The sequence below is a fragment of the Eschrichtius robustus genome, chromosome 16 (assembly GCF_028021215.1).
Source record: "Eschrichtius robustus isolate mEscRob2 chromosome 16, mEscRob2.pri, whole genome shotgun sequence".
Taxonomy (NCBI): Eukaryota; Metazoa; Chordata; class Mammalia; order Artiodactyla; family Eschrichtiidae; genus Eschrichtius; species Eschrichtius robustus.
In genome coordinates, this window is record NC_090839.1 from 25,046,069 (window position 1) to 25,073,929 (window position 27,861).

Sequence of the window (27,861 nt, forward strand, 5' to 3'; positions counted from 1 at the left end):
AAAATAAATTTACGGTTATAGAAATGAACAAATGGAAACATGGAACTTGAAAAAGTAATGAGGCTGGTTTTCATGTGTGACTGAGATAAGCTATTCACAATAATGTAATGGCACAATCTGTTCCAAGCTTAAAAAAAGGGAGAAAAGATCAAATCAAAATATATGTGTACAAGATGAATGTAAAAAAATCAATTGTATTTCAATATACTAGCAATGAATAATCTGAAATGAAATTAAGAGAACAATTCCATTTATAATAGCTTCAAAAAGAATAAAATACTTAGGAATAAATTTATCAGAAGAAATGCAGGGCTTGTGTAATGAAAACCACAAAACATTGTTGAAGTAAGTTAAACACCTAAACAAATGGAAAGACACCTGATATTCATGGATCAGAAGACTTAATACTGTTAAGATGACCTTACTCCCCCAAACTGATCAAAGCAATTCATATCAAAATCCCAGCTGACCTCTTTGCAGAAATGGACAAGCTGATCTTATAATTCATATGGAAATCCAAAGAACCCAAAAGAGCAGAAACAATCTTGAAAAAGTTGGAGAATGCATACTTAATTTCAAAACTCACTGAAAAGCTACAGTAATCAAGACAATGTTACTGCCATTAAGGACAGACATATAGATCAATGGAATAGAATTGAGAATCCAGAAATAAACCCATGTATTTACGGTCAATTGATTTTCAACAAACATGCCAAGCTGTTATTCTTAAAAAGCCACATGTATGAAAATACAAAGGAGCAAACAATAAAATAAATAAAAAGGGTAGATAGGGAAAATAAACAAATATCCTGCAAGGTATATATATGACTACTGAAATGTCCCACAAAATACAGTTCAACTATTGTTGACATCAGGTTGAATTCCAATATACTGTATTTGAGTCAAGATTAGGGTTTGTTTTTAGTTTTGTACATTTTTGGAAATGTGGTTAAACTACGTTTATAATGAGAAAATAGTATTTCTGTCACCATGTTAGAGTAGCTCTCCCTACAGCTATCTAGACTTGATTTCTTCCTCTGCCTACAGAGAAAAGTTAAGTTTCTAAATATCACATTTCAAAAAAAAAAAATTTGGGGTGGGGGGAGGGATTGACTGTTAATGGCAACAGGGATTGTTTTGGGATGAAGGAAATACTCTAAAACTAGATTATAGTGATGGCTACTTTTCTGAAAATCTACTAAATATCACTGAATTAAAATGGGTAAGTTTTTTGTTACATAAATTATGTCTCACTAAAGCTATTAAAAATAATTCAATACCATGGGGAATGTATTTCATTTCTAATTTCTAACAAGTTTTAGTATAAACAGGATAAATGCGAAAAAACTATTTTCTACGCTCTTTCTTTTTTGTCTTTTTAATTTTTCTTTTATTTTGAAGTATAGTTGATTAACAATGTTGTGTTTGTTTGAGGTCTACAGCAAAGTGATTCAGTTATACATATAACTGAATCTTTCTGATTTTACTTACCAGGTGTGACTTCTAGGCAACCAATTTTCTTTCCCAACTTTTTCAATGCAGAATTTCTGTGGCCCATTGCTCCCTAAAAGTGAAATCATCAACAGTTTGATAGTGCACTGGTTCTCAAATTGTTATCCCCAATCCAGCTGCATCAGCATCACCAGAGAACTTGTTAAGAATCACAAATCCACAGGCCCTAACCCAAGCCTACTGAATTGAATCAAAAACTCTGGGGGTGAGGCTCAGCAACTGTGTTTTAACAAGCTTCCAGGCGATTCTGATTGAGAGCTAGAGTTTGAGAACCACATTGTTAATGTATACCCAAGAGGAGAAAATGCACTTTTATCTAGTATTGCTTAGCCAGAATAACAGAATGCTATAATTAATAATACCTCACATAAGAGCAGAACACATAAAAAGCTTAATTTTAGTTTTAAACACAATAGGGAAACTACAGCTCACTGTCTTACAAAACTTGATTTAAATAGAAAATTGTTAAAACTTTAGAAAATGTAACCAACCTAGTGAATTCAATATTAACAATGCTTGTGCTTATAGGTCCTATAGGGCAGACCCTTACACACCTAACACCCCATTCTTGCCTCTCATTTACCTTGTGTTGGAGTCAGCTGTTAATGGTTATCTTTAAGCACCGGTTTTCTAAAAAGGTCACTACTGCTCCCTAAGAAGCATTTACTGGTGGTCATAAGGACTGGTAGTACTACTGGACTTTTAAATAAGAAGGGGCCAGGCACACTTATTGTTCCGCCATATGTAAGACAGTCATACCCAAAGAACTTTCTCATGTTCCACCTGACTAAACCCAGTACAAATATAAAGTGGTAGTACTTTTGTATCTAATCACATTGAAGTGTTTTCACAAGTAGTTATGCGAAAAGCCCAGTAATATAGGATATGGTCATTATGAAAAAGGATAGTTAAAATTATTAAATAATTAAGCTTGAAATTATTAAATGGTTTATGTACTGGCACATTCTCTCAATATATTACAGCATTTCTAACCACACAGATGGAAAGTTTCATTTAATAGTGCTAATTAGTATGTAATAGTAGAGTCTGGATTGCTTTTAATAGACTTAGAATCAAATATTAACATAGCAGAGAGGGACTTCCCTGGTGGCGCAGTGGTTAAGAATCCACCTGCCAACGCAGGGGAGATGGATTCGAGCCCTGCTCCGGGAAGATATCACATGCCGTGGAGCAACTAAGCCCTGCGCTACAACTATTGAGCCTGGGTTCTAGAGCCCGCAAACCACAACTACTTAGCCCACGTGCCACAACTACTGAAGCCCATGTGCTCTAGGGCCCATGCTCCACAACAAGAGAAGCCACTGCAATGAGAAGCCCACGGACCTCAACGAAGAGTAGCCCCCGCTCACCGCCAACTACAGAAAGCCCGCACACAGCAAGGAAGACCCAATGCAGACAAAAATAAAAATTTAAAAAATAAAATAAAATAAAATAGCAGAGAAATATGAAATTAAGGATTTTAGTGAATTTCATTGATAAAGGCTATTTTACAAATATGTCATATTATCAAATACTATTACCCTGGATGCTTTCTAAAATTTTATGGAATTGTAAGACATCATGTTGTAAACATTATATACTGAAGTTAATTTCAGGTTGCCTGTTGTTTTCAATCTTACTCTGACACAGTCCCTAAACGAAACAACCTCCAGATAGACTCTTGCACCACTTTTCCTATTTTTCAGCCTATTTCAACTTTAAAAAGGTCTCTGAGGCCTTTGTACATATCAGAGCCTTGGCCTATACTGGAATTTCGTGATTAGACACTACACTTTAAAATAAGATCTACCTCATTTTTCTCTACTTTGATCAGCTATAATTTATTCTGGCAAGTATATTATCCTTAATTCACTTAGGTTATTTCCCTCTTTTTCTTATATTTATTTAAGTCTATTTATTATTTCTTACCTTTTCTATCTGTTCTTTCATATTCCAGTGATTCTTATACAGAAGGGCTTCTGACCTTCTCTTAAGCCCAAATCTTTTCTTCTAAATAGGAACAACATTTTGTGTCTTCTAACAGAGTTTTTCCCAAATGTACATGTATTGAAACAAATATTATTTCTTTATAAATCATTTTTAAAAATTTTCTTCTTTGTATTACAGTTAGTGTTATGTATCTGTATTTTTTGGAGATTGTAGATACATTATTTCACATCTACCAACTTCATTCCGTGAGGGTATTATAAATATGTTAAAAAAATGGGATATTAGATCTGATAAGGTCAAGAACCACCAGATTAAATTGTTATATACATCACTCTTACAACTTTCTTTTCCTACACTGGGTGGAAGGAAGGTTAAACCAATGTCCTCTAAAATTCGATGAACCACAATCTCACTATCTCTGTCTTCCACAGGTATCCTTTTGTGTTGCTTTAGACTGCTCCATCCAACCCCAAATATTATCCTCAAGAGAAGACCTGGTTCTTGTTTTTTTAATAATCAGATTTCCAGTTTATACTGAGAAGCTTGTACCAGTTTTTTCTTCATTTTGGTCACTATTCCTTACCTCTCCAACCGCCAACATGGTTTCTCTTTTTCAAACTACAGAGCATTCTCAAAGGACTTACAAATTATCCTTTTTGAGACTTCTTTCTCTGTAGCACTAGATAAAAACTTCCCTTCTATACTGCTTCGGAGAAACTAAAATATTTATTCTCTGGCCTCTCCTTTAAGTCTGTCTCTAGGCTAGTCATGTCTCACCCCTAAATGTTTCTAAGCATCGGCTCTCTACTCTTCTCTGTATTCAATTTCTGCATAAGCCCATCCATTCTCACAGCTTCAAATGTCACTGCTTCACTGCTCTTATGAGTCTACTTTCTCCCTCTACTCTTACCTCTAAACTCGTGCTTTAACAACACCTGTAAAACTGTCCCCTCACTGAGATTTTCTACTTGGTTGTCTGATAGTCACCTTAAACTCAGCAGATTCTTTTTTTTTAAGATTTTTAGAAATTTCATGTAATGTCTGAAACATTTATATTAACATCTTTCCATACAAAAAACCCAATGAAAGTTTAGTATTAGTTGTTTTGTTTGTTTGTTTGTTTTATAGTGCAGGTTCTTATTAGTCATCAATTTTATACACATCAGTGTATACATGTCAATCCCAATCGCCCAATTCAGCACACCACCATCCCCATCCCACCACAGTTTTCCCCCCTTGGTGTCCATATGTCCGTTCTCTACATCTGTGTCTCAACCTCTGCCCTGCAAACTGGCTCATCTGTACCATTTTTCTACGTTCCACATACATGCGTTAATATACGATATTTGTTTTTCTCTTTCTGACTTACTTCACTCTGTATGACACTCTCTAGATCCATCCACGTCTCAACAAATGACTCAATTTCATTCCTTTTTATGGCTGAGTAATATTCCATTGTATATATGTACCACATCTTCTGTATCCATTCGTCTGTTGATGGGCATTTAGGTTGCTTCCATGACCTGGCTATTGTAAATAGTGCTGCAATGAACATTGGGGTGCATGTATCTTTTTTGAATTATGGATTTCTCTGGGTATGCCCAGTAGTGGGATTGCTGGGTCATATGGTAATTCTATTTTTAGTTTTTTAAGGAACCTCCATATTGTTCTCCATTGTGGCTGTATCAATTTACATTCCCACTAACAGTGCAAGAGGGTTCCCTTTTCTCCACACCCTCTCCAGCATTTGTTGTTTGTAGATATTCTGATGATGCCCATTCTAACTGGTGTGAGGTGATACCTCATTGTAGTTTTGATTTGCATTTCTCTAATAATTAGTGATGTTGAGCATCTTTTCATGTGCTTTGTGGCCGTCTGTATGTCTTCCTTGGAGAAATGTCTATTTAGGTCTTCTGCCCATTTTTGGATTGGGTTGTTTGTTTCTTTAATATTGAGCTGAATGAGCTGTTTATATATTTTGGAGATTAATCCTTTGTCCATTGATTCGTTTGCAAATATTTTCTCCCATTCTGAGGGTTGTCTTTTCGTCTTGTTTATGGTTTCCTTTGCTGTGCAAAAGCTTTGAAGTTTCATTAGGTCCCATTTGTTTATTTTTGTTTTTATTTCCATTACTCTAGGAGGTGGATCAAAAAAGATCTTGCTGTGATTTATGTCAAAGAGTGTTCTTCCTATGTTTTCCTCTAAGAGTTTTATAGTGTCCAGTCTTACATTTAGGTCTCTAATCCATTTTGAGTTTATTTTTGTGTATGGTGTTAGGGAGCATTCTAATTTCATTCTTTTACATGTAGCTGTCCAGTTTTCCCAGCACCACTTATTGAAGAGACTGTCTTTTCTCCATTGTATACCTTTGCCTCCTTTGTCATAGATTAGTTGACCACAGGTGCGTGGGTTTATCTCTGGGCTTTCTATCTTGTTCCATTGATCTATGTTTCTGTTTTTGTGCCAGTACCATATTGTCTTGATTACTGTAGCTCTGTAGTATAGTCTGAAGTCAGGGAGTCTGATTCCTCCAGCTCCGTTTTTTTCCCTCAAGACTGCTTTGGCTATTCGGGGTCTTTTGTGTCTCCATACAAATTTTAAGATGATTTGTTCTAGCTCCGTAAAAAATGCCATTGGTAATTTGATAGGGATTGCATTGAATCTGTAGATTGCTTTGGGTAGTATAGTCATTTTCACAATGTTGATTCTTCCAATCTAAGAACATGGATCTCTCCATCTCTTGGTATCATCTTTAATTTCTTTCATCAGTGTCTTATAGTTTTCTGCATACAGGTCTTTTGTCTCCCTAGGTAGGTTTACTCCTAGGTATTTTATTCTTTTTGTTGCAATGGTAAATGGGAGTGTTTCCATGATTTCTCTTTCAGATTTTTCATCATTAGTGTATAGGAATGCAAGAGATTTCTGTGCATTAATTTTGTATCCTGCAACTTTACCATATCCATTAATTAGCTCTAGCAGTTTTCTGGTGGCAGTTTTAGGATTCTCTATGTATAGTATCATGTCATCTGCAAACAGTGACAGTTTTACTTCTTCTTTCCCAATTTGTATTCCTTTTCTTTTTCTTCTCTGATTGCTGTGGCTAGGACTTCCAGAACTATGTTGAATAATAGTGGTGAGAGTGGACATTCTTGTCTCGTTCCTGATCTTAGAGGAAATGCTTTCAGTTTTTCACCATTGAGAATGATGTTTGCTGTGGGTTTGTCATATATGGCCTTTATTATGCTGAGGTAGGTTCCCTCTATGCCCACTTTCTGGAGAGTTTTTATCAGAAATGGGTGTTGAATTTTGTCAAAAGCTTTTTCTGCATCTATTGAGATGATCATATAGTTTTTATTCTTCAATTTGTTAATATGGTGTATCACATTGATTGATTTGCGTATATTGAAGAATCCTTGCATCCCTGGGATAAATCCCACTTGATCGTGGTGTATGATCCTTTTAATGTGTTGTTGGATTCTGTTTGCTAGTATTTTGTTGAGGATTTTTGCATCTATATTCATCAGCGATATTGGTCTGTAATTTTCTTTTTTTGTAGTGTCTTTGTCTGGTTTTGGTATCAGGGTGATGGTGGCCTCATAGAATGAGTTTGGGAGTGTTCCTTCCTCTGCAATTTTTTGTCAGCAGATTCTTTACATTTCACAACTTCTCCATGTTTCATAACATGGTAAACATTCTTCCTTTATATTTCATTTTCTAATCAAGTCCTATTTCTACCTTTGGAACTTCTCTAGCATTTCTCTCTTCTTTTCCATCCCTATTTTATCTCCTAAGATCAGGTTCTTATCACTGCTCTAATCATTCTTCCTATTTCCAGGCTCTTCCATCTGCATGCTATACCTTACTATCAAATCTTCCTAAAAGGCAGCTTCAGCAAGTTCACCTGTCTTCAAAAAGTTCCCACAGCTTCCAAAACCCTAAGTAATGTCCAAATTCTTTTGGTCTGGCTTTTAAAGTCTTTTGAACTGGTTCCACACACTGTATCCAGAATTGCCTATTTAATTCTTTAATTCTGACTCTCTCTTCTCCAGCTGAAAAAGACTTAGGGATCACAACTTCTATCCTCTTATGGTACTTGCATAGTGTTGGTGTTAAAGAAAGACTTGAATTTACTTATTTAGTCACAAAATAAATATTCTTAAGGTCATTCATTTCAAAATAACATACAATTTAATCAGTGACTATTATGTGACAGGCACTGTACTAGGCACTAGAAATAAAAAGATGAAGATATGGATCTATATCTCAAAGAGCTCCAGGTATAACAGGGAAGAGTGGTAAACAAGTCATTAAAATATAATACAAACAACAGTAGTGTCTCTCATAGGAGACACTGAAATGTTTGCCTTATGACTGAATGAAGAAACAGATCTACATATAGAAGACCATTATCCTACTGAGTTAAAACATGGGATCTAGCCTAAGAGTTAAAAACTTCTAGAGATAAGGATTACAAAGTGATTTAAAAGTTGACACAGGGCTTCCCTGGTGGCGCAGTGGTTGAGAATCTGCCTGCCAATGCAGGGGACATGGGTTCGAGTCCTGGTCTGGGAAGATCCCACAAGCCGCGGAGCAACTAGGCCCGTGAGCCACAATTACTGAGCCTGCGTGTCTGGAGCCTGGCTCCGCAACAAGAGAGGCCGTGATAATGAGAGGCCCGCGCACCGCGATGAAGAGTGGCCCCCACTTGCCGCAACTAGAGAAAGGCCTCGCACAGAAACGAAGACCCAACACAGCCATAAATAAATAAATAAATAAATAAATAAATAAATAAATAAATAATTTTAAAAAAAAGTTGACACAAATCCAGGTTAACTGTGTCTAATTAAGAAAATATACTTGTCTTTGTTATTTGATACACTGTATACACATTAATACAACAGCAGTGTGATAAACAATTTTCTGTATAGGAAAAGTGATCCTGTAGACATACCCATGAGGTCAGCAAATCCTCCAACTGGCAATCGGCAGGTTCCAGTTACAAACTGCAAAAGTCTCATTCTCTTCTCATTATCGATTTCTTTAACAAACTGTTAAAAGCACATTTAAAGAGATACATAGGTCATATGTGACGTTCAGAACACTAAACAAGAAAGAAAAAAATCATTTCAAATCTTAACCAAACTCCCAGTGTTAGATGCACTGGAAAATGACTGAACCCACCACTGTGGATGGTAGAGCTTCTCCATGTTTGTCAAAAGCCCTACCAACCTTCCCCTATACCAATCCTAGTACCACATCCTTATAGGGAAACAGAAAAAGAAGAGTGCCCTGGGCCCAAGAGCTCCTTACACATGCAGTCTCAAGATCAGCTCTTCTAGGGCACCCCTCCTTTTCCCTCTAGATCTGCCTGTCCTATAGAAATTCAGGTCGTTACAAAGGACACAGAGGTTGAGTCAGAACAGACTTTTTGGTTTTATGAACAAATGAAATCAAGCTCACAAATTCTGACCAAGATATATCCCAGTAATGTTCTTCTCTCAATGTTCTTTATGTTTTGGTGTAGCTATGTGTTGCCAGAATTATGTGGCTTTTAACTCCTACAATTCTAACTCAAAACATTAAGTGTCTAGAGAATGCTTTCTAGCCTGTAGCACAAGAATTTTGTCTCAGCCAAATGTTTTTTTTGTAAAGAATTTTTATCCTACTGTACTAATTGTATTTGTTACAGAAGCCCAGTCATCTCAGCTTCTTATGAATTTCTTTACATAAATTTCTTTACATAATTAGCAGGCTTTAAAAATTTTTTTTTTACTGTGGTTAAATATACATTAACATAAAAATTTACCATTTTAAGTGTACAGTTCAATGCCATTAAGTACATTCACACTGTTGTGTAACCATCACCACTATTTACAGAACTTTTTTATTATATCAAACAAAAACTCATTTCATTAAACTTATCTCCTTGCTTCTGCCTCCCTTCTCCCCAGTCCCTGGTAACCTTTATTCTACTTTCTGTCTCTATAAATTTGCTTATTCTAGATACCTCATATAAGTGGACTCATACAATATTTGTCCTTTTGTGCCTGGCTAATTTCACTTAGCATAATATCCTTAAGGTTCACCCATGTTGTAGCCTATGTCAGAATTCCCTTTCTTCTTAAGGTTGGACAATATTCCACTGTATATATATATATATACCACATTTGGTTTATCCAATCATCTCTTGATAGACATTTTTAGGTTGCTTCCACCTTTTGGCTAATGTGAATAATGCTGATATGAACATAGTTATACAAGTATCTGTTTGAGTCCCTGCTTTCAATTCTTTTGGTTATACCTAGGAGTAGAATTGCTAGACCATATTAATTCTATGTTTAACGTTTTGAGGAACCACCAACTGTTTTCCACAGTGGTGTACCATTTTATATTGCCAGCAGCAATGCAGGAGAGTTCCAATTTCTCCACATCCGTACCAAGGATGATTATTTCTTTTTTTTTTTTTTTTAATAATAGCCACCTTTTAATGGGTATATATATGTCTCACTGTGGTTTTAATTTGCACTTCCTTAATGATTAGTGATGCTGAGCAACTTTTCATGGTGCTTATTATAGCAGAAATTTTGTGAAGAGACACCATTATGATTCCAAACCAAGGCTCTCGCTTAAGTTACACCTTCTAAACATTAAATAATTCTCAATGAGATATGAATGATGAAAACCATACTTCAGACAGTTCTATAAAATTCCAAAAGCATTTAGATCAAATGCAGGGGAATATTATTATCTGGGGTTGTCTTATACTCTGGGCAAAGGTGCAAGGTGTGTGTTGCTTACTTGGCAATAATCAAAGAATGCTGTTATAATCGGTATTCATTTATTGTAATGCATAGAATGGAATGAGGAGCTTTAACATACTGCTACATTTTTTTCTGTGACTCATTTCCATATGTGGTAAGCAATTTCTACAAAAATTATGGTATGTCTTCCAAAAGAAAGAAACTGAGACAAACCTGCCAAAACCACATGATTTGTTTGCTTGTCCTAGTGTAATGACGGTAGATGGCATGTCTTTGCCAGTCATTCAAATCAATCTCTTGCATTCCACATAAAAGAACCTTTAGGGATGAAAAAGACAAATGGTTTCTTTAGGTAACTGTACAACCTATATAAAAATGCTAGACATAGTTAAGACTAGTATTAAACAACTTTCAAAAATTTAATCAGGAGGCTTTGGCTTGTAAACTGTGTATCAAGAATTTTATCTATATTTTTTGTAAAAGCTGAGTTTCCATGATTGGTGTCATATATACCCATATTCAGGTACATAAGTCACTCACTGGACAGAGGGTCTAATACTTTTCTTTTTTTGGTAACACTTTATATATTTGGATAAATTATGGACTTCTTTTAACCACTGGGGATGCTTCAGAAACATACTGCCAGAATAAAAAATACTATTGCCATTGGAAAGATGATAAAGTGAGTTGAAAACAGACACCTGAAGGCATTATTTACCAGCATACTGCAGAGGAAAGAACAACTCATTACCTCTAATTCCTTTGCATCAAAGTACTGCAAATACTGCTGGGGAAGAATTTCATTAAAGCCCTCAAAGAAGGCTTGTGTCTGTTCTTCAACACCGCGAGACAACCTCCATTCAGCTACCATTCTGGTAAACAAATATAAAAAAAACTATGAGGAAGTTCAGATTTTACCTTTAAATTCTGAGTATAAAAATAATTTTTTAAAACTTTATGAAAAGTGTCAAATATATATCTAAGTAAAATAAATGAACCCTATGTACAGATATCTCAGCTTCAATACAATACCAATCTTATTCCATTATGCCCCTATCCATACCCTAGATAGCATATAATTTCATTTTAAACAAACATCTCAGTATATATTTCTATAAGATGAGGCCTCTTTTTATTTTAATTTGCATAATTTATTATGCAAAATCTCTGTAACTCAAGGTTAGTTCATCATTAATTAAGGTCTTAACCTAAAATATGCTCAATGCTATGCTCAATGCTGGGGGAGATTCAGGAGTTATAAGCTATTCCTTTCTTGAAGCAGCTTAAAGTTTGTTTTTTTTTTTTTTACATCTTTATTGGCGTGTAATTGCTTTACGATGTTGGGTTAGTTTCTGCTGTACAAGAAAGTGAATCAGCTCTATGTGTACATATATCCCCGTATCCCCTCCCTCTTGCGCCTCCCTCCCACCCTCCCCATCCCGCCCCTCTAGGTGGTCACAAAGCACCGAGCTGATCTGCCTGTGCTATGCGGCTGCTTCCCACTAGCTACCTATTTTACATATTTGGTAGTGTATATATGTCCATGCCGCTCTCTCACTTCGTCCCAGCTTCCCCTTCCCCCTCCCCGTGTCCTCAAGTCCGTCCTCCACGTCTGCGTCTTTATTTTTTTACTTATGTTTTTTAAAAACATAACTACAATTCTATCATCACACCAAAAAAGTGAACAATAATTCCTTTACATCAAATATTCAGTGCTCAACTTCTACTGACTGACTCAAATTTTTGGACATATTGATTGAATCAGATTAAATTTTCTTCTAATCTTCATCTACATAGATACATATTAACAGAGTTAAAATCACATCAAATACAAACTTTGTTTTATTACAGAATATTTATTTTAACAATTTTAACAAGCAAACACGTATTTTAGGCATTTGATTACTTCTTAACAATTTCAGACAACCAAAGTCCTAAAGTTTATTAAAACTCTGAAATTTTGGAAAATGGCAGTGTAGTTTGTATTGGACTAATCTTCCAGGTGATTATAATTATAAACACTGGGCAAATTACAGAAAACAAATGTCTGAAGGTGTCAGAGAGAAACCAAAGGCAGGCAGAAACTGGTGGGGACAAGATTCTTGAAGGAAGCTGGCACACTGGAGCAGAGCCGCGTTTACTAGGCTTTTCCTTTGAGGGCACTTCCCAGTTTACAAAGAGCACAGGGAAATGAAACTCAAACTAAAAGCAACAGTGTTATTGGGCTGAGGAGACATGAGGTTGGGAGCGTAAAGCTGCCAAAGCAGCTACAGAAAAATCCCTGGAAGAAAAAAGACAAAGAAAAGGAGCTCCCAAATCTGCACAGAAACACACTTCAACTCCTTAGCTCACTCCTAAATACACATGTCTAGGATGATGAAACTCCAAGGAACCCTGTGCAATGAACAACTGGAAAGCCAAAGACCCAACCAGAAATTTCAGCAGCCACCTAGGGCTGTAGAGATAGAATTTAAGCTTAATTCTCATAAATTAATGGTAAAACACCTTGGCCTTTCCATTGTAAGGACTATGAACCATGTTCTAGGAATAAACATTATGTTTTAGGATTAAAAGCAAAATGGAAATAGACTAGCTCTAGCAAGCTTCCAAACAATCAATGTGATCTGTCCTTAATTTAACTGTCTGTCTAAACAAAACTCAATACTTTTCAAAAGGGAAAAAAAAAAAGAACTCAGAGTCTCTACTGTATGTCATCCACAATAAAAAATGACTACATAGGCAAAGAAGCAGGAAAATGTGACCCATAAGAGAAAAAAGTCCATAGAATAAGGCCAACTGATAGCCCAATGCTGAAGTTAGTAAATACTTTCTAAAAGCTATTAAAAATGTATTAAATAATTTACAGGACAAGATGGACAAAATATATGGAGATGAAGATTCTCAACACAGAAACTCTTGAAAGAAGCAAATGGAAATTAAAGAATATCTGAATATCTGAAATGAAAATTTAATTGGATGAACTTAAAAGCAGTGAATTCAAACGAAGATCAATCAAAATGGCCTAAACTGAAGCACAGAGAAAATGAAAAAAATATAAACAGCATCTGGGATGATATCAAAGGTTAAATATACATGTATCTGAAGTCTCCGAAGTATGAAAGAGGGAACGAAGCAAAAGGAACTTCTACAGAGAAAAAGCACAAAAATTTTCCACAACTGCTGAAATGGCATCAATCAGGAGAACATAAAAGCGCGTATATACGAGGCAAAATGCTAAAAAACCTTTAGAAAATCTTTTAAAAGCCACAGAAAAAAAACATACGTTTCATCCAGAAAACAAGAGAAACAGTGGCTCACATCATCAAAAATAGAAGACAATAACGGAATGACATTATTGAAAGAAAGTGCTAAAAAAAAAGAGAAAAAAAAAAACTATAAACCTAGAATTCTAAATCTAGTGAACATATCCTTCAAAACTGAAGATGACATACAGATGTTTTTGGATAAAGGCTGAGAGAATTTATTGCCAGCAGGCACACACTAACAGAAATGGTGAAGGAAGTTGTTAAGGCTGAAGGGAAATGATCCCAGATGGAAAAAATGGATCTGCAGAAGGAAATGAAGAGAACCAGAAATAGCAATGTGAGTAAATATAAAAGACTATTATTCCCTAATTTCTTTTAAAATCTATTGATTGCTTAAAGCAAGAATATAGTATTATGGGGTTATAAACATAAGAAATAAAATAATAACAATAGCACAAATGGCTGAAATGAGATAAACAGAATTATACTATTATGAGCCTCTTATAATGTACAAGTAGTATATTAATTATAAATTATGATGTTACATATAATATTAATGTATTAGTATAATATTAATTAAAGGTGATAAGTTAAGGATGCATATATTCATTAGAGCAGTCACTAAAAATTAAAGAGGTATAGCTAAGAAAAAACCAAAGATATATAAAAAGAAAACTAGAAATTATTAATACAAAAGAGGGCAGGAAAGGAGGAACAAAAGAAATTGGGAAATAGAAGAAACAAATAGCAAGGTGGCAGGCTTAAGTCCAATCATATCAGTAATAACATTAAATTTAAATGTACCAATTGCAACTAAAAGTAATGATTATCAGAATGGATAAAAGTAGCAAGACCTAAGAATATGCTGCTTTTAGGAAACATACTTTAAACAGAAAGACAAAGGACTGAAAATAAAGGATGGAGGAAGATATACCATGCAAATATTAATCACAAGAAATGTGGAGAGGATATGTTAATATTTAAAAAGTAGAAAAGCAGGCAAGAGATCCAGAAACTGGAACTCAAGAATCAGTAGCTATGTGAAATCTCACCCCTATCTGACTGAACTGGTGTTGAGACTATGTCAGTGAACTAATAACTATTGAGACTAAAAGTATGAACTAATGCAAAGCATAAGAGACTACACTAAGAAAACCATCTTTTTACTTAAAAATTTTACCTGCTCTTCAAATATTCCCCACAAAAATATCTGCATATAAATTTGAGATTCTTTTCAATGCCATGATGTTACATGGCATAGTAGTTACAGAATTGGTATTTAAAAAAGTGATCCAGCACTGCTTCTAGCCTTAACACTCACACTTCTGGAGAAAAACTGAAAGTTCTATATGACCAAAATTCTTTTCTATTACTTTACAAATTTTCGTATTTCTGGTTAAATTGAAATATATCAGAAAGTGGGGATTAAACTCATTAGCATCCACTAGACTAATTCTTTGTAAGGTTTACAGTTTGAATTAACCTGCAGGATAGTCCCTCTACCTTGCTGCCTCCACAACAATCTGTCCTCTCTCTCATGGGCTTTGCTGCCAGACTCGTTAAAAAGAAATTTAGACTGTCTACTGAATTTAGTCCTTAATTTCTTGTAATCTGGCCTCTATATCTACCATTGGGCTACAGTTCTAACTGTTCTCTTAAGGGTTATCATAACTTATTAGCCACAACATCTTCTAAAGATTCTTCATTTTCCTTGGCTTCTGAAATGCAGGACATGGCAAATGGGCTATCAATTCTGAGCTGCCTGACAGCATCACACACCATGGCAACTCTTCTCTATTTACGATTTGTGACTTGTGCTTTCCAGCCTCTGTATCTCTGCATATAACTTTTGCTCTTATTTCTACATAACTGAATCCTTCCCAACCATCAAGGCTCAAATTAAATACCATCAGATTCTTGCTCCATGATTATAGCTAGATGAAAGGATGTCTCCCATAGCACTTTTCTTGTTCCTCTCTCAATGTACTTACAAGGTAGGACGTGGTGTATTGCATCCTTAACAATACATGAGCAGTTCTCATAATTAGCATAAAGGCAAATATTTTTTGAAACACTGTCCACTAGTACTACTAAGCAATTATCAACGTGCTATACAGTCCAACAGAAAGGCTAAAAACTATGTCAAAAGGAGCATTCTCTCTTACCTGATATATTCCTCTTTATTTTCTTCTGTTACAAGAATATTGCCACCATTGGGTTTCAAATCATGACTCTTGATTTCACCTAAAATTTCTTTATCGACGGAAAAATACATTTCCAAACCACATTCCTCAATATTGTTTTCTCTGCCCAAATGAAAGTAACACTGTTACACTAATTCAGTCATGTAAGAGTTTTTTTTTAAACTAAAGGACTATGTTCTTAAATAACTATTGTTAAACTGTAACATCGGAATTAACAACAAAACTGGAACATTATGCTCTAAAATCACATTTTTGCCTAAGATATTTCTATAAAATTTATCATATTGAATAATGAGACAGGTTTAATGTAAACCATTTAAATTCAGTAAACCAATTACATGCTTACAGTCTGAATACGTTACCAACACAACAATGATAAATTAAAAGGAAACAAACTTACTTAACCCAGATGAGAGAATTGTAAAATTCTGGATCAATAGATTCTAAATCCTTGAGTCCAACTGGTTTGTTCAAGATACGCTTATAGAATGGCAAAGAAAAACCTGTGTCTATGAATTTCCCATGGAACAGAGCCTATGCAAGAAGAAAACAATACCATTTAAGATAATTTTATATCTTATAAGATATAAAAGATTTTATATCTTATATCTCATTGTATTTCAGAATGTTTTTGTTTTTTGAATGAAGAACTCATCTAACAAACAAAACAAACTCCCCTGTCACATGATCTATTATGGAATATTTCTGGGAAAAGGGCAGATATAACAAGCCCAATCTTAGACATGTCTTAATGATGAGAAAATTTCAAATGAGAAAGTTAAAGAAACAATGCTTTAGTACTGCTGAATTAGCAAAGTAAACACAGTTCTCCACTTGTACTTACCATAGCAATAAACCTGCCAATAAAACGAAAATATTTCAGGTGATCTGGATTGATGTAAGAAGCGGGGTTTATCTGCAAGCAGTAATTATCCTTCCCTGCATATTCAAACAGGCAATACATTGGGTTCAACACCTCATGTGACAAAAGAAAGAACCATTCTCTGAAATCAAAAGAAAATTTAGAATGAAAAATCTTGTAAGTAACCATACCAATAAATCAAAGAGCAGTGCGATAAAGTTCTCAGGAATCTATACTCCTCAGATGGCAATATTTCTCTAGTCTCTTATTGATTTTCACTGCTTCTGTACAAACTGACATCTATTGTACAGAGATATTTACACACTGAGTATTTCAAAGAATCTAAGACATCATTGACTTTAAAGACAACATTATTTGATGAACCACTAAAAAATTTTTTCCAATTGTAATTCACATCTCAGTTTCAGAGATGTTAAAATATGAAAAATTCAGTCTTAGAATCAGTGAAATACTATACATAGGCAAGTTTAAAATTCACTGTTGACCCATGTGGTTAGAACAGCTGAAACAAGTCTAACATTATTCCATCCATTACAAAGCCCCTCAGTGATGCTCATTAAGTTCCACTGCTCTCTAAATCTTAGATAAATACGAAAAACCTTCCAATTCACAGAGGCAATAAAGTACTTAATTCAAGCTACTCATTCATTAGGAAAATACTAAGAGGCTCTAATTCAAATGCTGTGAAAATACCAACCAACACTAACGTAAGATTATAGTTATTAACTATGTAACATGGGTGAAGGTCTGGCAGAACAGTAGGCAGAGTGAATCTGGGGCAATATATGTGGTATCAGCTCGTGCCTGAGTTTCCTTTCTTGTTGGTTTATGGCCTCTGGTAGTAATCCTGCTTATACTTTAATACTGCTAGTTAATTTTCTAGTTAAGAATGAATGATTGCCCTCCTGAATTATCTTTACCTAATACAAAATTAAATGTTTCTATTCATATTTGTTATTTACCTGTGATTACTTCATACATTTGAAATGTGAGCTTTTGAAACAAAACCTAAGTAAAAATCCCTCAAATGTAGCCACCAGTTAGTGACCCCACAAAGACTCAGGGTCTGAACTAGGATATTAATAAACAGTATTTCTACTCTTCACAATAATCCCAGAGAAGTAGATATGATTATTCTTATTTTACAGATGAAGATATTTGCCCCAAGTTATACTACTGAGTGCAGAAAAAGGATTCAAATCCAGTCTTGACTACGAAGTCCTTGGCTTTCCATACTGCCACCACTATGCAAATTTTTAACCTGGTATGATATACTGTTATGGAATAAGCAAAGCAATTTCCTGCTTGAGTCTATCTTCTAGGGGTTTGATTAGAAGCTCCAATATTAAGAAAGGAGAATTTATAATTTCAACTCCTATTTTATACAGCTTTCTATATTTTCAAAACATATATTAATCACAGTTTGGAACTGACTATTACCTCTATCAGGAATCTGTGATGGGGAAAGTGACCTGAACACTATAGGGCCTTGTATGTTCTGTGGAACAGATATGAGGTGGTGGACTGAACACTGGCTTCTGGTTTGATGATGTAAAGCTTGCATCCAGGCTCTACAACTTAGTTATGTGTCTTTGGTGAGTCTCTAAACCTCATTATTACCTGTAAAATTCTCTCTCAGAGTTATCCTGAGGATTAAAGGAGTGATGTGGGTGAAATCAACTAGCAGCACCTTAGAAAGTGCTGAATTAATGTTTCTTGAAATTTTATAATTGTAACATTAATAAAGGTACAAAAATTTGCTACATTTCATTTTCCTGAAACAGAAAATTGAGAAAATAATACTTGCAAGCAAAGTGTAATGATACCTTTGGAGGAAAGGAACTAAGTTCTGAGTATTCATATTATCACTACCTTGCTACACCTCCATAATCTAAACCTTCTTCTCCTGGAAAAATCACCCACAAACGTCTTCGCAGATCTTGGGGACTGAAGCTCATTATCTACCAAAAAAAAAAAAAAAAAGAAGTAAAAGAATCGGTAAAAGTAGAAACACCTTATACCACTTACTTCCAGGTTAGAAATCTCCTGCATTATAAGTAACTTAAATTCCCCATGACATAGAATGGTGTCTGTGGTTTGGTCAACACCACACATACAGAAAATACATTAAAGTTTCATAATGTTTTATAAATTATACATATCTATATTTCTGTATACTTTATACATATATAATTTTCTTTTAAATGATCCTACTACTGACAAAGTTCCTTCTCTCATTTGTTTAGAGCAGAGTAACTGTGACCATGAGCAGAGCTTAGGTCCTTTTTTGGTTTGGGGAGGTTTGGGTTTGTTTTATAGACAAAAGGTACACATAATAACTAACTGGTTAACTTGGAAGTGAAAAACAGAGGCTGCAGAGAAAATATAGTTAATTTGAAAACTCATTCTCAGTGGAAACCTGGAAAAACTACTCAAATTTTGTATTCTACTACAGTGGTTAATAAGATCATCTTCATATTTGAAGGACAGTACCATTATTGAGCTACAATGAAGAGGTCATCTGGGTTCTTGCTTTTTAAAAGTATCTAATTACTTGCCCAAAATTGGGCCAGTAGAAGATTACAAACATTAATTACTCTTAGGGAAAAAAATGACAGGGCCTGGAGAGAATAAAGTCCATACAATGATTCTATTTCATGAAAGGATAAGAATGAACAATCACATTTAAATATCCAGAGAGGCTCAGTAAGTGACCTGCTTATGCTAGGGCTCTCTCAGTTCCCACACTTTCATGAATTCATATCCCACTCAAACAAGAAAATGCCAGATACAACAAAAAATTCAATGCTTATGACAAGTATTCTACAACACTATAGGCTAGAAATATAGCAACGCAAATGAGAAATGTTATAAGTTAAAATTATCCTTTCTGTTCATTTCTTGTTCCTTCTGGCTACTCCTTGTCCCTGTGGCTGCTCCCCAAACCGTAGGGGTGTCCCTGATCTCGCTTGCTGTTCCCCCGGAAAAAAATACCTTTAAATAATACCTTTTAACAAATGCCTAATATGAAGGAAAAAAAGAAGTGTTTCTCCTGCAATTTCCCCCATAAGCAGTTGTGCTGTGTCAAGAAAAACACACCTACTACCCCAAACAACTTTATCCAAATGCTATGAAGAAAATCTGATGCTAATTTTGCTATACGTCACTCTTGCAAAGCAATCAAATTTTTCTCTTTTTATTTCACATTTATTGGATGGATGTAGAGTTTAGGGTGACAATTTTTAAAAACTGTTTTAGCACCATCTGGTCTGTCATTCTGTGAAAGCCTCTAGGCGTCAATAGCTAAAGGGACATTTACTCATGTTCGCATCTTTTCAGCACTGCTATCGGCAAGTTATGTTCCAAGAAACTGGCCCACCAGAGACTGACTACTCAGTGACTGCATACTGGTTACGAACATGAAAATAAGAAATAGGTAATCACGGGGTAGAGAATGGCCTTGGAGCCTTGCTTACATCAGATCAAGAGAATGACTCATAATTCTCTAAGTGGCCTTAGTCAAGCTCTGCTCCTAAAACAATATCTGCTCCTACTTAGCAGGATGCCAACTGGCATTTCCCTTCAATGTTAATAACTGAGGTTCCATTAGTAAAGAATATAATTGTTTCTGAAAGTAAGTAGACAGCTATTGTCAACTATCTCAGACAATCTCTTTTCCCTTTGCATTCGGTTTAGCACTTCTCGAAGCTGTAGCTACCAAAATTATCATAAGGGTTTGATAATGAATCACAACCACATCTGGCCATAAAACAAGGATGAACTGGCTGTTTGCATATTAAGACATTTTTTTCCACTGGTCATTTTAATATATCAAAATCACTTAATACTTAGCTGTAGTTGGTTGGTAAACAAAGTTGTAAAATAAAGGTAAGTAGTAAATTAACTCAGGTTCTGAGGACAGCTAAAACATTTGTTGACTACTCCTGAAAACATTATTTTTAGATATTGTCATCAATGACCAATTACATTTTTTACTACATAAAAAATTCTTTATAGGAGTAAATATGCTTATTATAAAAATGCAAGCAATACAGAAGTATAAAAACAAAGTCTTCTCCTCTCTTTTTCTATCTGTATCCAGTATGTTCATACAGTACTTCCAAACCTTTGTCTACCAAAAGCCTATTTTTTTACTTAAATATCTATTTCAAATCAAACACTGAGCTTAGAAATGGAAACCTGAAACTAATACTAAGTTACTCTGACATTTCAAAAGCACAGAACATACACATACACAAAACACACACACACAAAGCTATCTGCATTTTCCTGAATTTTAAGTGTTAAGGTAGCTGGCAATGAGATTAGACTTAAAAAATTCAAGGACTCCATCTCAAAAAGTTCCAAAGTGTTTGAACTGCTAGCACCAAAAGGTTTTGGGCTGGAAGCCAGGGGGCAAACCATTAAGTGGATGAAACAGTACCTGCTGAAAGGAATCCTCAAACAATGTTTTTCTTGTCACTGTAATCTTTATGTGCTGTGGCATGGCCAGTTGCTGAAATATAAGAATGTCTTAAGTCAACTCTCACCATTAAAATGGCCTATCAAAAAACCAAAAGGGTAAAATTTTACTTACTTTTTTGCTTACAGTAACAAGTAGACTATGAATATGAACTTTTATTTAATAATGTTTAACCATGCATTTGTGAGTATTCATGCTAATTATAGATCATCTGATACATAAGAAACAGAAGAAAGCAAGATGTCGTATGCACAGTGATTACTTAATGAGTCAAACAAATCTTTAAATTTTCAAAAAGCTAATTCAAATTCTTTTTGCTTGCACAGGCCCAGTACAAGAGTTTGAAGTTTAAAAATATTCATCATAGTAACACTTTGACTAGTCCGTTAATTTTATTTAGACCCCATAAAGAAATCGTTAATTCAGTAAACATTTATAATACATCAGAAATAATTGATCACATCTGTTAAACATACTCTGACTATAACCATATATATGTACTAAAGTATCTATCAAAGTGATACATATGTACAGATCTATCAAAGTCATTTATATCAAATGCTAGATATGAAAGGAGCTGGTTATAATTTACACATCAGAAATGTTTTAACTCATTTGTTTGAAGATTACTCCAATCTGAAAATAATGAGTACTGGAATGAGTAGCAATGTTTCCTTATTCAAATGGTTTCAAATTTATTCTTCTGGACAAGAGAAGCCATAAATTATCTAAGGGATAAATCTATTTCTTTGACCTAAAAATAGGAGAAAAATTCCAATGCTTCCATTTTACCTGTTTTTCCACAGGTTAATTATTTTCACAATCACTGATTGTGTAAGCAACATAATAAAAGGAGTACAGAAATACAGTCCCAATACTAACCTGACACCAGAACCGGAAATACTGAACCTTTGCCTTGAAGTCCCGTACATAGGCTATCTGGGGTCCATTGTCTCTGAGGAAGAATGTTAATATGACATATATAGCTTCTTGTAAGATAAAATATTGAAGGAAAACACAATACCACACTCCCTAAGAACTTAGTAGTCAAATACAAAAATGCTCTAGTACAGCATACTCCTAACACCACCTTTAAAAAAAAAAAATTTCCCATGACTATTTTTAAGTAAGAAATAGAAATAAACTTTGATCTTTTTAAAGCCCCTGTTGTGAGATTCTCTTTTATATACAGCCAAATATAACAGGACTAGGTAAAGAAGGTTCTGTCTGAGAATGGTGTCTATTCCTGAATCCATTCTCTCCTTTGTTCTTAACAGAATCTTGAGATTTACTTGGGCAGACTACATTTCCCAGTTTTTCTCTTTTTTTCTCTCAAGTTTACTAGGGGTTACCAATATTATTAAATTTTTGAAGACCCAACTTGTAGCTTTGATTTTTCTGTTCTTTCATTTCCATTTCATTGATTTCTGCTTTTATGCTTATTTTGTACTTAATTAACTTTTCTATTTCTAGCTTCTTAAGGTGGAAGCAGGGAACAATGGTTTTACACCCTATTTTCTAATCTAGTCCTTTAAAGCAATTAAGTCTTCCTCCAAGACTACTTTTGTTAAATCCCACAAATTGTGATGTTTTGCTTTTATTATCATAAAGTAAAAAAAGTTTCCTTATTTCTAGTGAGCAACTTCTTTGAGCCATGGATTATTCAGTAGTGTGCTATTTAAGTCCCACTGGACTATTTATTTTTTAATGATAGAGAGACATATACTTCTGTTTCATACAAGCCTCTATTGTTTTGGGGTTTTCTGCTATATGTGCCCAAACTTAATTGTAACTAAGATTAATGATACAACAGTATCTGTTTGTAATTTATTACATATCTAATTTCATTAATACCTAATTGGCCTGAATTCCTAGTTTGTTTGAAACATGAAAGTTTAATTTTATATTTTCTGCATATTAAAAAAAGTAACGAGAGGTCAGCAATGTCCTGAAATTAAAGCCAGACAAAGGTGCTACATGAAAACAAAACTTCATTGTACAACTGAAACAATATTGTATGTTGAGTACAACTTAATTAAAATAAAAAAATTAAAAAGTATGTTTACAATGTGCTTAACAAAATTAAAAAGAGAAAAACTACAGACCAATCTCTCTTATGAACATAGATGCAAGAATCCTAAAAAAAAATACTAGTAAATTGAATGCAGGAGTATATTAAAAGGATTAACATTTTAATCCTTTTGACCAAGTGGAATTTATCTCTGGAATGAAAGGATGATTTAACATATGAAAAGTCAATGTAATACACCACACATTAATAAGGGGAAAAAAACCACACGATCATCTCAAATGATGCAAAAAAGCATTCAACAAAATTCAATATCCTTTTATGATAAAAAACATTCAACAAACTAGAAGGAAACCAACTCAACATAATAAAAGCTATATATGAAAATCCCACAGCTCACATCACATTCAATGGTGGAAGAATTAAAGCTTTCCCTCTAAGATCTGGAACAAGGCAAGGTTGCCTGCTTTCATCACTTCTATTCAACACAGTATGGAAAGTTCTAGCCAGAGCAATTAGGCAAGAAAAAGAAAAGGCATCCAAATTGGAAAGGAAGAAGAAAACATTTCTGTTTGAAGATGATATGATCTTATATATAAAAAACTCTAAAGACTCCAGACGAAAAAACCTGTTAGAACTAATAAGTAAATTCAACAAAGTAGAACACAAAACATACAAAAATCAGTTGTATTCCTATACACTAAAAATCAACAATCTGAAAAGGAAATTTTACAAAACAATTCCGTTTACAAATAGCATCAAAAACAATAAAACACTTAGGAATCAATTTAACCAATAGGATAAAAGACTTGCACAATGAAAACTATAGAACATTGCTGGAAGAAAATAAAGAAGACAAATAAATGTAAAGACAGCTTATGTTCATGGATTAGAAGACTTAATATTGTTAAGATGTCAACACTAACCAAAGGAAACTTCAATGCAATCCTTATCAAAATCCCAATGTCTTTGTTTTTGTTTTTTTTTTGCAGAAATAGAAAAATCCATCCTAAGGTTCATATGGAATCTCAAAAGGACCCTGAAAAGCCAAAACAATCTCAAAAAAGAACAAAGTTGGAGGACTCACCATTTCCTGATTTCAAAATTTAGTAAAAGCTACAGCAGTCAAAACAGTGTGGTGCTGGAATAAACACAGACATACAGAAAAATAGAACAGAAAGGCCAGGAATCAACCTCCACATATATGGTCAAATAGTTTTTGACAAGGGTGCCAAGTCCACTAAACAAATGGTGCTGGCAAAACTGGATATCCACTTGCAAAAGAATGAAGTTGAACCCTTACTAAAACCATGCACAAAAATTAACGGAAAATGAATCCAAGGTCTAAATGTAAGAGCTAAAGCTATGAAATGCTTAGGAAATACACAGAATGGGAGAAAATATTTGCAAATGACATATCTGATAGGGATTAATATCCAGAATATACAGAGAACTTTTAAAGCTCAACAAAAAACAACCTGATTCAAAAATGGGCAAAGAACCGAAATAGACATTTGTTCTAAGATATACAAAATGGTCAATAAGCACATGAAAAGATGCTTAACATCATGAATCATTAGAGAAATACAAACCACAATGAGATACCATTTCATACTAATTAGGATGGCATTACACACACACACACACACACAGAGTAACAACTGTTGGCATGGATGTGGAAAAACTGGAACCCATGTGCTCTGCCAGTGAGAACATAAAGCAGTGCATCCACTGTGGAAAACAGTATGGCAACGTCTCAAAAAAAACCCACAGAATTATCATTTGATTCAACAATTCTAATTCTGAATATATATGCAAAAGAACTGAAAGCAAGAACTTGAACAGATATTTGTACCCTCATGTTCTCAGCATCATTCACAATAGCTGAAAGGTGGAAACAACTCAAATGTCCATGAACCACATGTATACAAGCTAAAACATGGATGAGCCTTGGAAACATGATGCTAAGTGAAATAAGCCAGTCACAAAGGACAAACATTGTATGATTAGTCAAATTCATAGAGACAGAAGGTAGAACAGTACTTATCAGGGACTGGGGGAGAAGGGAGACTGGAGAGTTATTGTTTACTGGGTACAGAGTTTCAGTATGGGATAATAAAAAAGTGTTAGAGATGGATGGTGGTGATGGTTACACAGCAATAAGTGTACTTAACACCATTAAGATATACACCTAAAATGGTCAACTTTGTTATGTCTGTTTGACCATAATTTAAAAAAAAAAACCTAAACAAAACATATTCAGCAAATCAAAACACAGTTACTTTTCAAAAATGGAAAAGAAAAATGGGAGTTTTCAAGTTAAAAGGTGATAGATGTGTAAATAGAACTTTTGTAAGTCAAAAAAAAAAAAAAGGTGATAGAAATGAAAGAAAGTAGGTATCAGAAATCAGGGATTAATTGGTGAGCAGTACTATACTGATAATTTCTAAACACTCATTTAATGCTGTGAATAGATGGTAACAAATATGGAAAGTCTCTAGGAGAAAATATTCAAGAAGCTAATGGAAATACAAAACATTTAGTGATCAGAGACCTACAGGCAAGCCACCTCAAGAAATGTAAGAATTGCACTCTTTGGTAATTGAGATCTTTATATCAAAATCTTATGAATCAGTTTTACTTTTAATCAAAACATTTAGAAAACTTACAAGGCAGATTTTCCAGTGCGGGGATCTATATAGGTGGTTGTTCTTCTATTGTGGTCCACAAAATATGGAATTCCATCTACTGTGAACCTCATTTCCCAGCCTTCAGGTAAGGGCTTTTCATTTAATTGACTATACAAAACACAGAAACATATATAAACAAATAAAAAATGTTAAAGAGTTCCTTGTTTGCCAAGTACAAAAACTAAAAATACCCATAAAGGCGGTAGAAATATTCTAGAAAACCATTTAGTCCAGTATTTTCCAGCTGTTTACTAAAATCCTACAAGCATGTTATACATGTCAACAGGTCCATCAACCATCAGTCTTCTCCCATCTACTTTGCCTGTATTCCCTACCTGCCTAAACATCTCATAGTAACCAAGTTCTGCCAATTCTGCCTTAGAAGTTTTCATGTTCATCACTGTTTTCAATCACCAGCACCAACCATCCTTACTCTGGCTTTATTCATCTCTCTTTTAAACTTTCATAACAGCAGTCTAACTGGTTTTGCTGCCTCTAGTCTCACTCTGGTCCTATACTCATATTTCACATTGCTGATTGAGTACTAAAACAGAGATCTGAACAAATTCGTTCTCTTCTAAAAGTGATATCACTATTCACCACTAACCAATTATAAGACCTAAACTCCTCCATTTGGCCCTCACTCTGTCTCGATACTCTGCCCTCTATGTTTCCTTTCAGTTTTACCTCTGCACTCTACCTCCACCTCCCTTCCATGAACCCTGTGTAGCGTACGCCTACTCACCATTTCCCTAAACAAGACATGGTCTGTCAAACCTCCAAGTGAAGCCTTTCCCCTTGTCCAGAATCTCTATTATTCCTGTTAAGGCAACTCAAATGTTCTTAATGGAGTATTCCTACCCACTTCCTTAATACCTATCTTTAGACCTTGCTTAATCTCTCTAAACTTCAGTGTTCCAAGTTGCATCCATATTTTCCAGTTCATTTTTCTCTATTCTACAGTTTCATTTTTCTCATCTGGTGGGTCTGGTGAGAAGGCAAAGCAATGGAAATGTTCAAGTTCACATCAGAAAGGAAGAAAAGGAGGGGTTAGAGGCATTTAATCTCACTGTTTTAGAGAGCCACTACTGCTGACAGGAGTGTCACTTTCCTCAAGTGTACTTCAGAAGAACAAAAGGCTTAGAACCATTGCCTAGAACAGAATTTTGTGAACTATGCCAAAAAGTTAAGAACATTTAACTATATTTACAGAACTAAATACAAATGTCAGACAAAACAGACTACTAAAAATTTAAGAAGATAACACTTCTCATTTGTTATAATCATATTTGCAAGATGGGCTCAGTAACAAGTTGTTTTCTTGAAAACAAATTGGATAGAACTGGGTTATTTGTATTATTTATAAAAATATGATTCTAACTTTAGCTCTGAAACTTTAAAGGTCCAAGGGGGAACAAAAAATGGTAGCAAATTACAGAAAGGTGACATGGTCTATTCTATCCTTAGTGATAGAATTTTAAAGAGAAATTAGAAACGTTGCCTATGAAATTCTTAATTATTCCTTTTTAAGAAACTGAAAATATTTAAGTTAAATACCATAACTCCATAAAATGTTGTGATTTGCTGGTACCCAGAAATAGATTTTAAATTTAAAGCACACCTTTAAAATAGAGGTTCTTAAAACCCTGACCTATGGTAGATGTGAAGATTTAATCACGCCCAAACAGAGGTCAGACCACTGCCCTCAGCTACTGGGAGGTGATCTCTAGGCCTCTGGAATGTCCTGCCTGTCAAGTGTATCTTTGTTTGCTTAGGGGCTTGGAACACCAGACCGTCAATCATGTGATTTATGAGGGAGGCTTTGGGATATGCCATTATCAGCTCTAACCTCTGGAGTAACTAGACACTATAGGTATTAGCCCAAACTGTGGGGAAGAGCTGGAAACTAAAGGTTAGCTACACAGGCAGTACATGATGGAGCCCCAATAAAAACTCTGGATACTAGAGACTAGGGTGAGATTCCCTGGTTGGCAATACTCAACACATACTGTTCCACATCAATTCTGGGCATTTGGAACCCTCTCAGATTCTGCCCTATACATCTCTTCCTTCTGTTGGTTCT

General features: G+C 34.7%; 1 protein-coding gene across 3 annotated transcripts in view; it reads right to left on the reverse strand.

The window, feature by feature from the left end:
* Positions 1–27,861, reverse strand: part of ITCH (itchy E3 ubiquitin protein ligase) — a 127,054-nt gene that overhangs the window by 4,054 nt on the left and 95,139 nt on the right. For all 3 annotated transcript variants that reach the window (XM_068525211.1, XM_068525210.1, XM_068525212.1), the window contains 11 exons: positions 25,758–25,886; positions 21,942–22,014; positions 21,021–21,092; positions 18,449–18,537; positions 16,538–16,697; positions 16,094–16,227; positions 15,655–15,795; positions 10,975–11,095; positions 10,437–10,541; positions 8,414–8,510; positions 1,492–1,564 (listed from right to left, as the gene is read on the reverse strand). In XM_068525211.1, the coding sequence (XP_068381312.1) occupies positions 1,492–1,564; positions 8,414–8,510; positions 10,437–10,541; positions 10,975–11,095; positions 15,655–15,795; positions 16,094–16,227; positions 16,538–16,697; positions 18,449–18,537; positions 21,021–21,092; positions 21,942–22,014; positions 25,758–25,886 (1,194 nt within the window). The remainder of the gene's footprint in view (positions 1–1,491; positions 1,565–8,413; positions 8,511–10,436; positions 10,542–10,974; positions 11,096–15,654; positions 15,796–16,093; positions 16,228–16,537; positions 16,698–18,448; positions 18,538–21,020; positions 21,093–21,941; positions 22,015–25,757; positions 25,887–27,861) is intronic.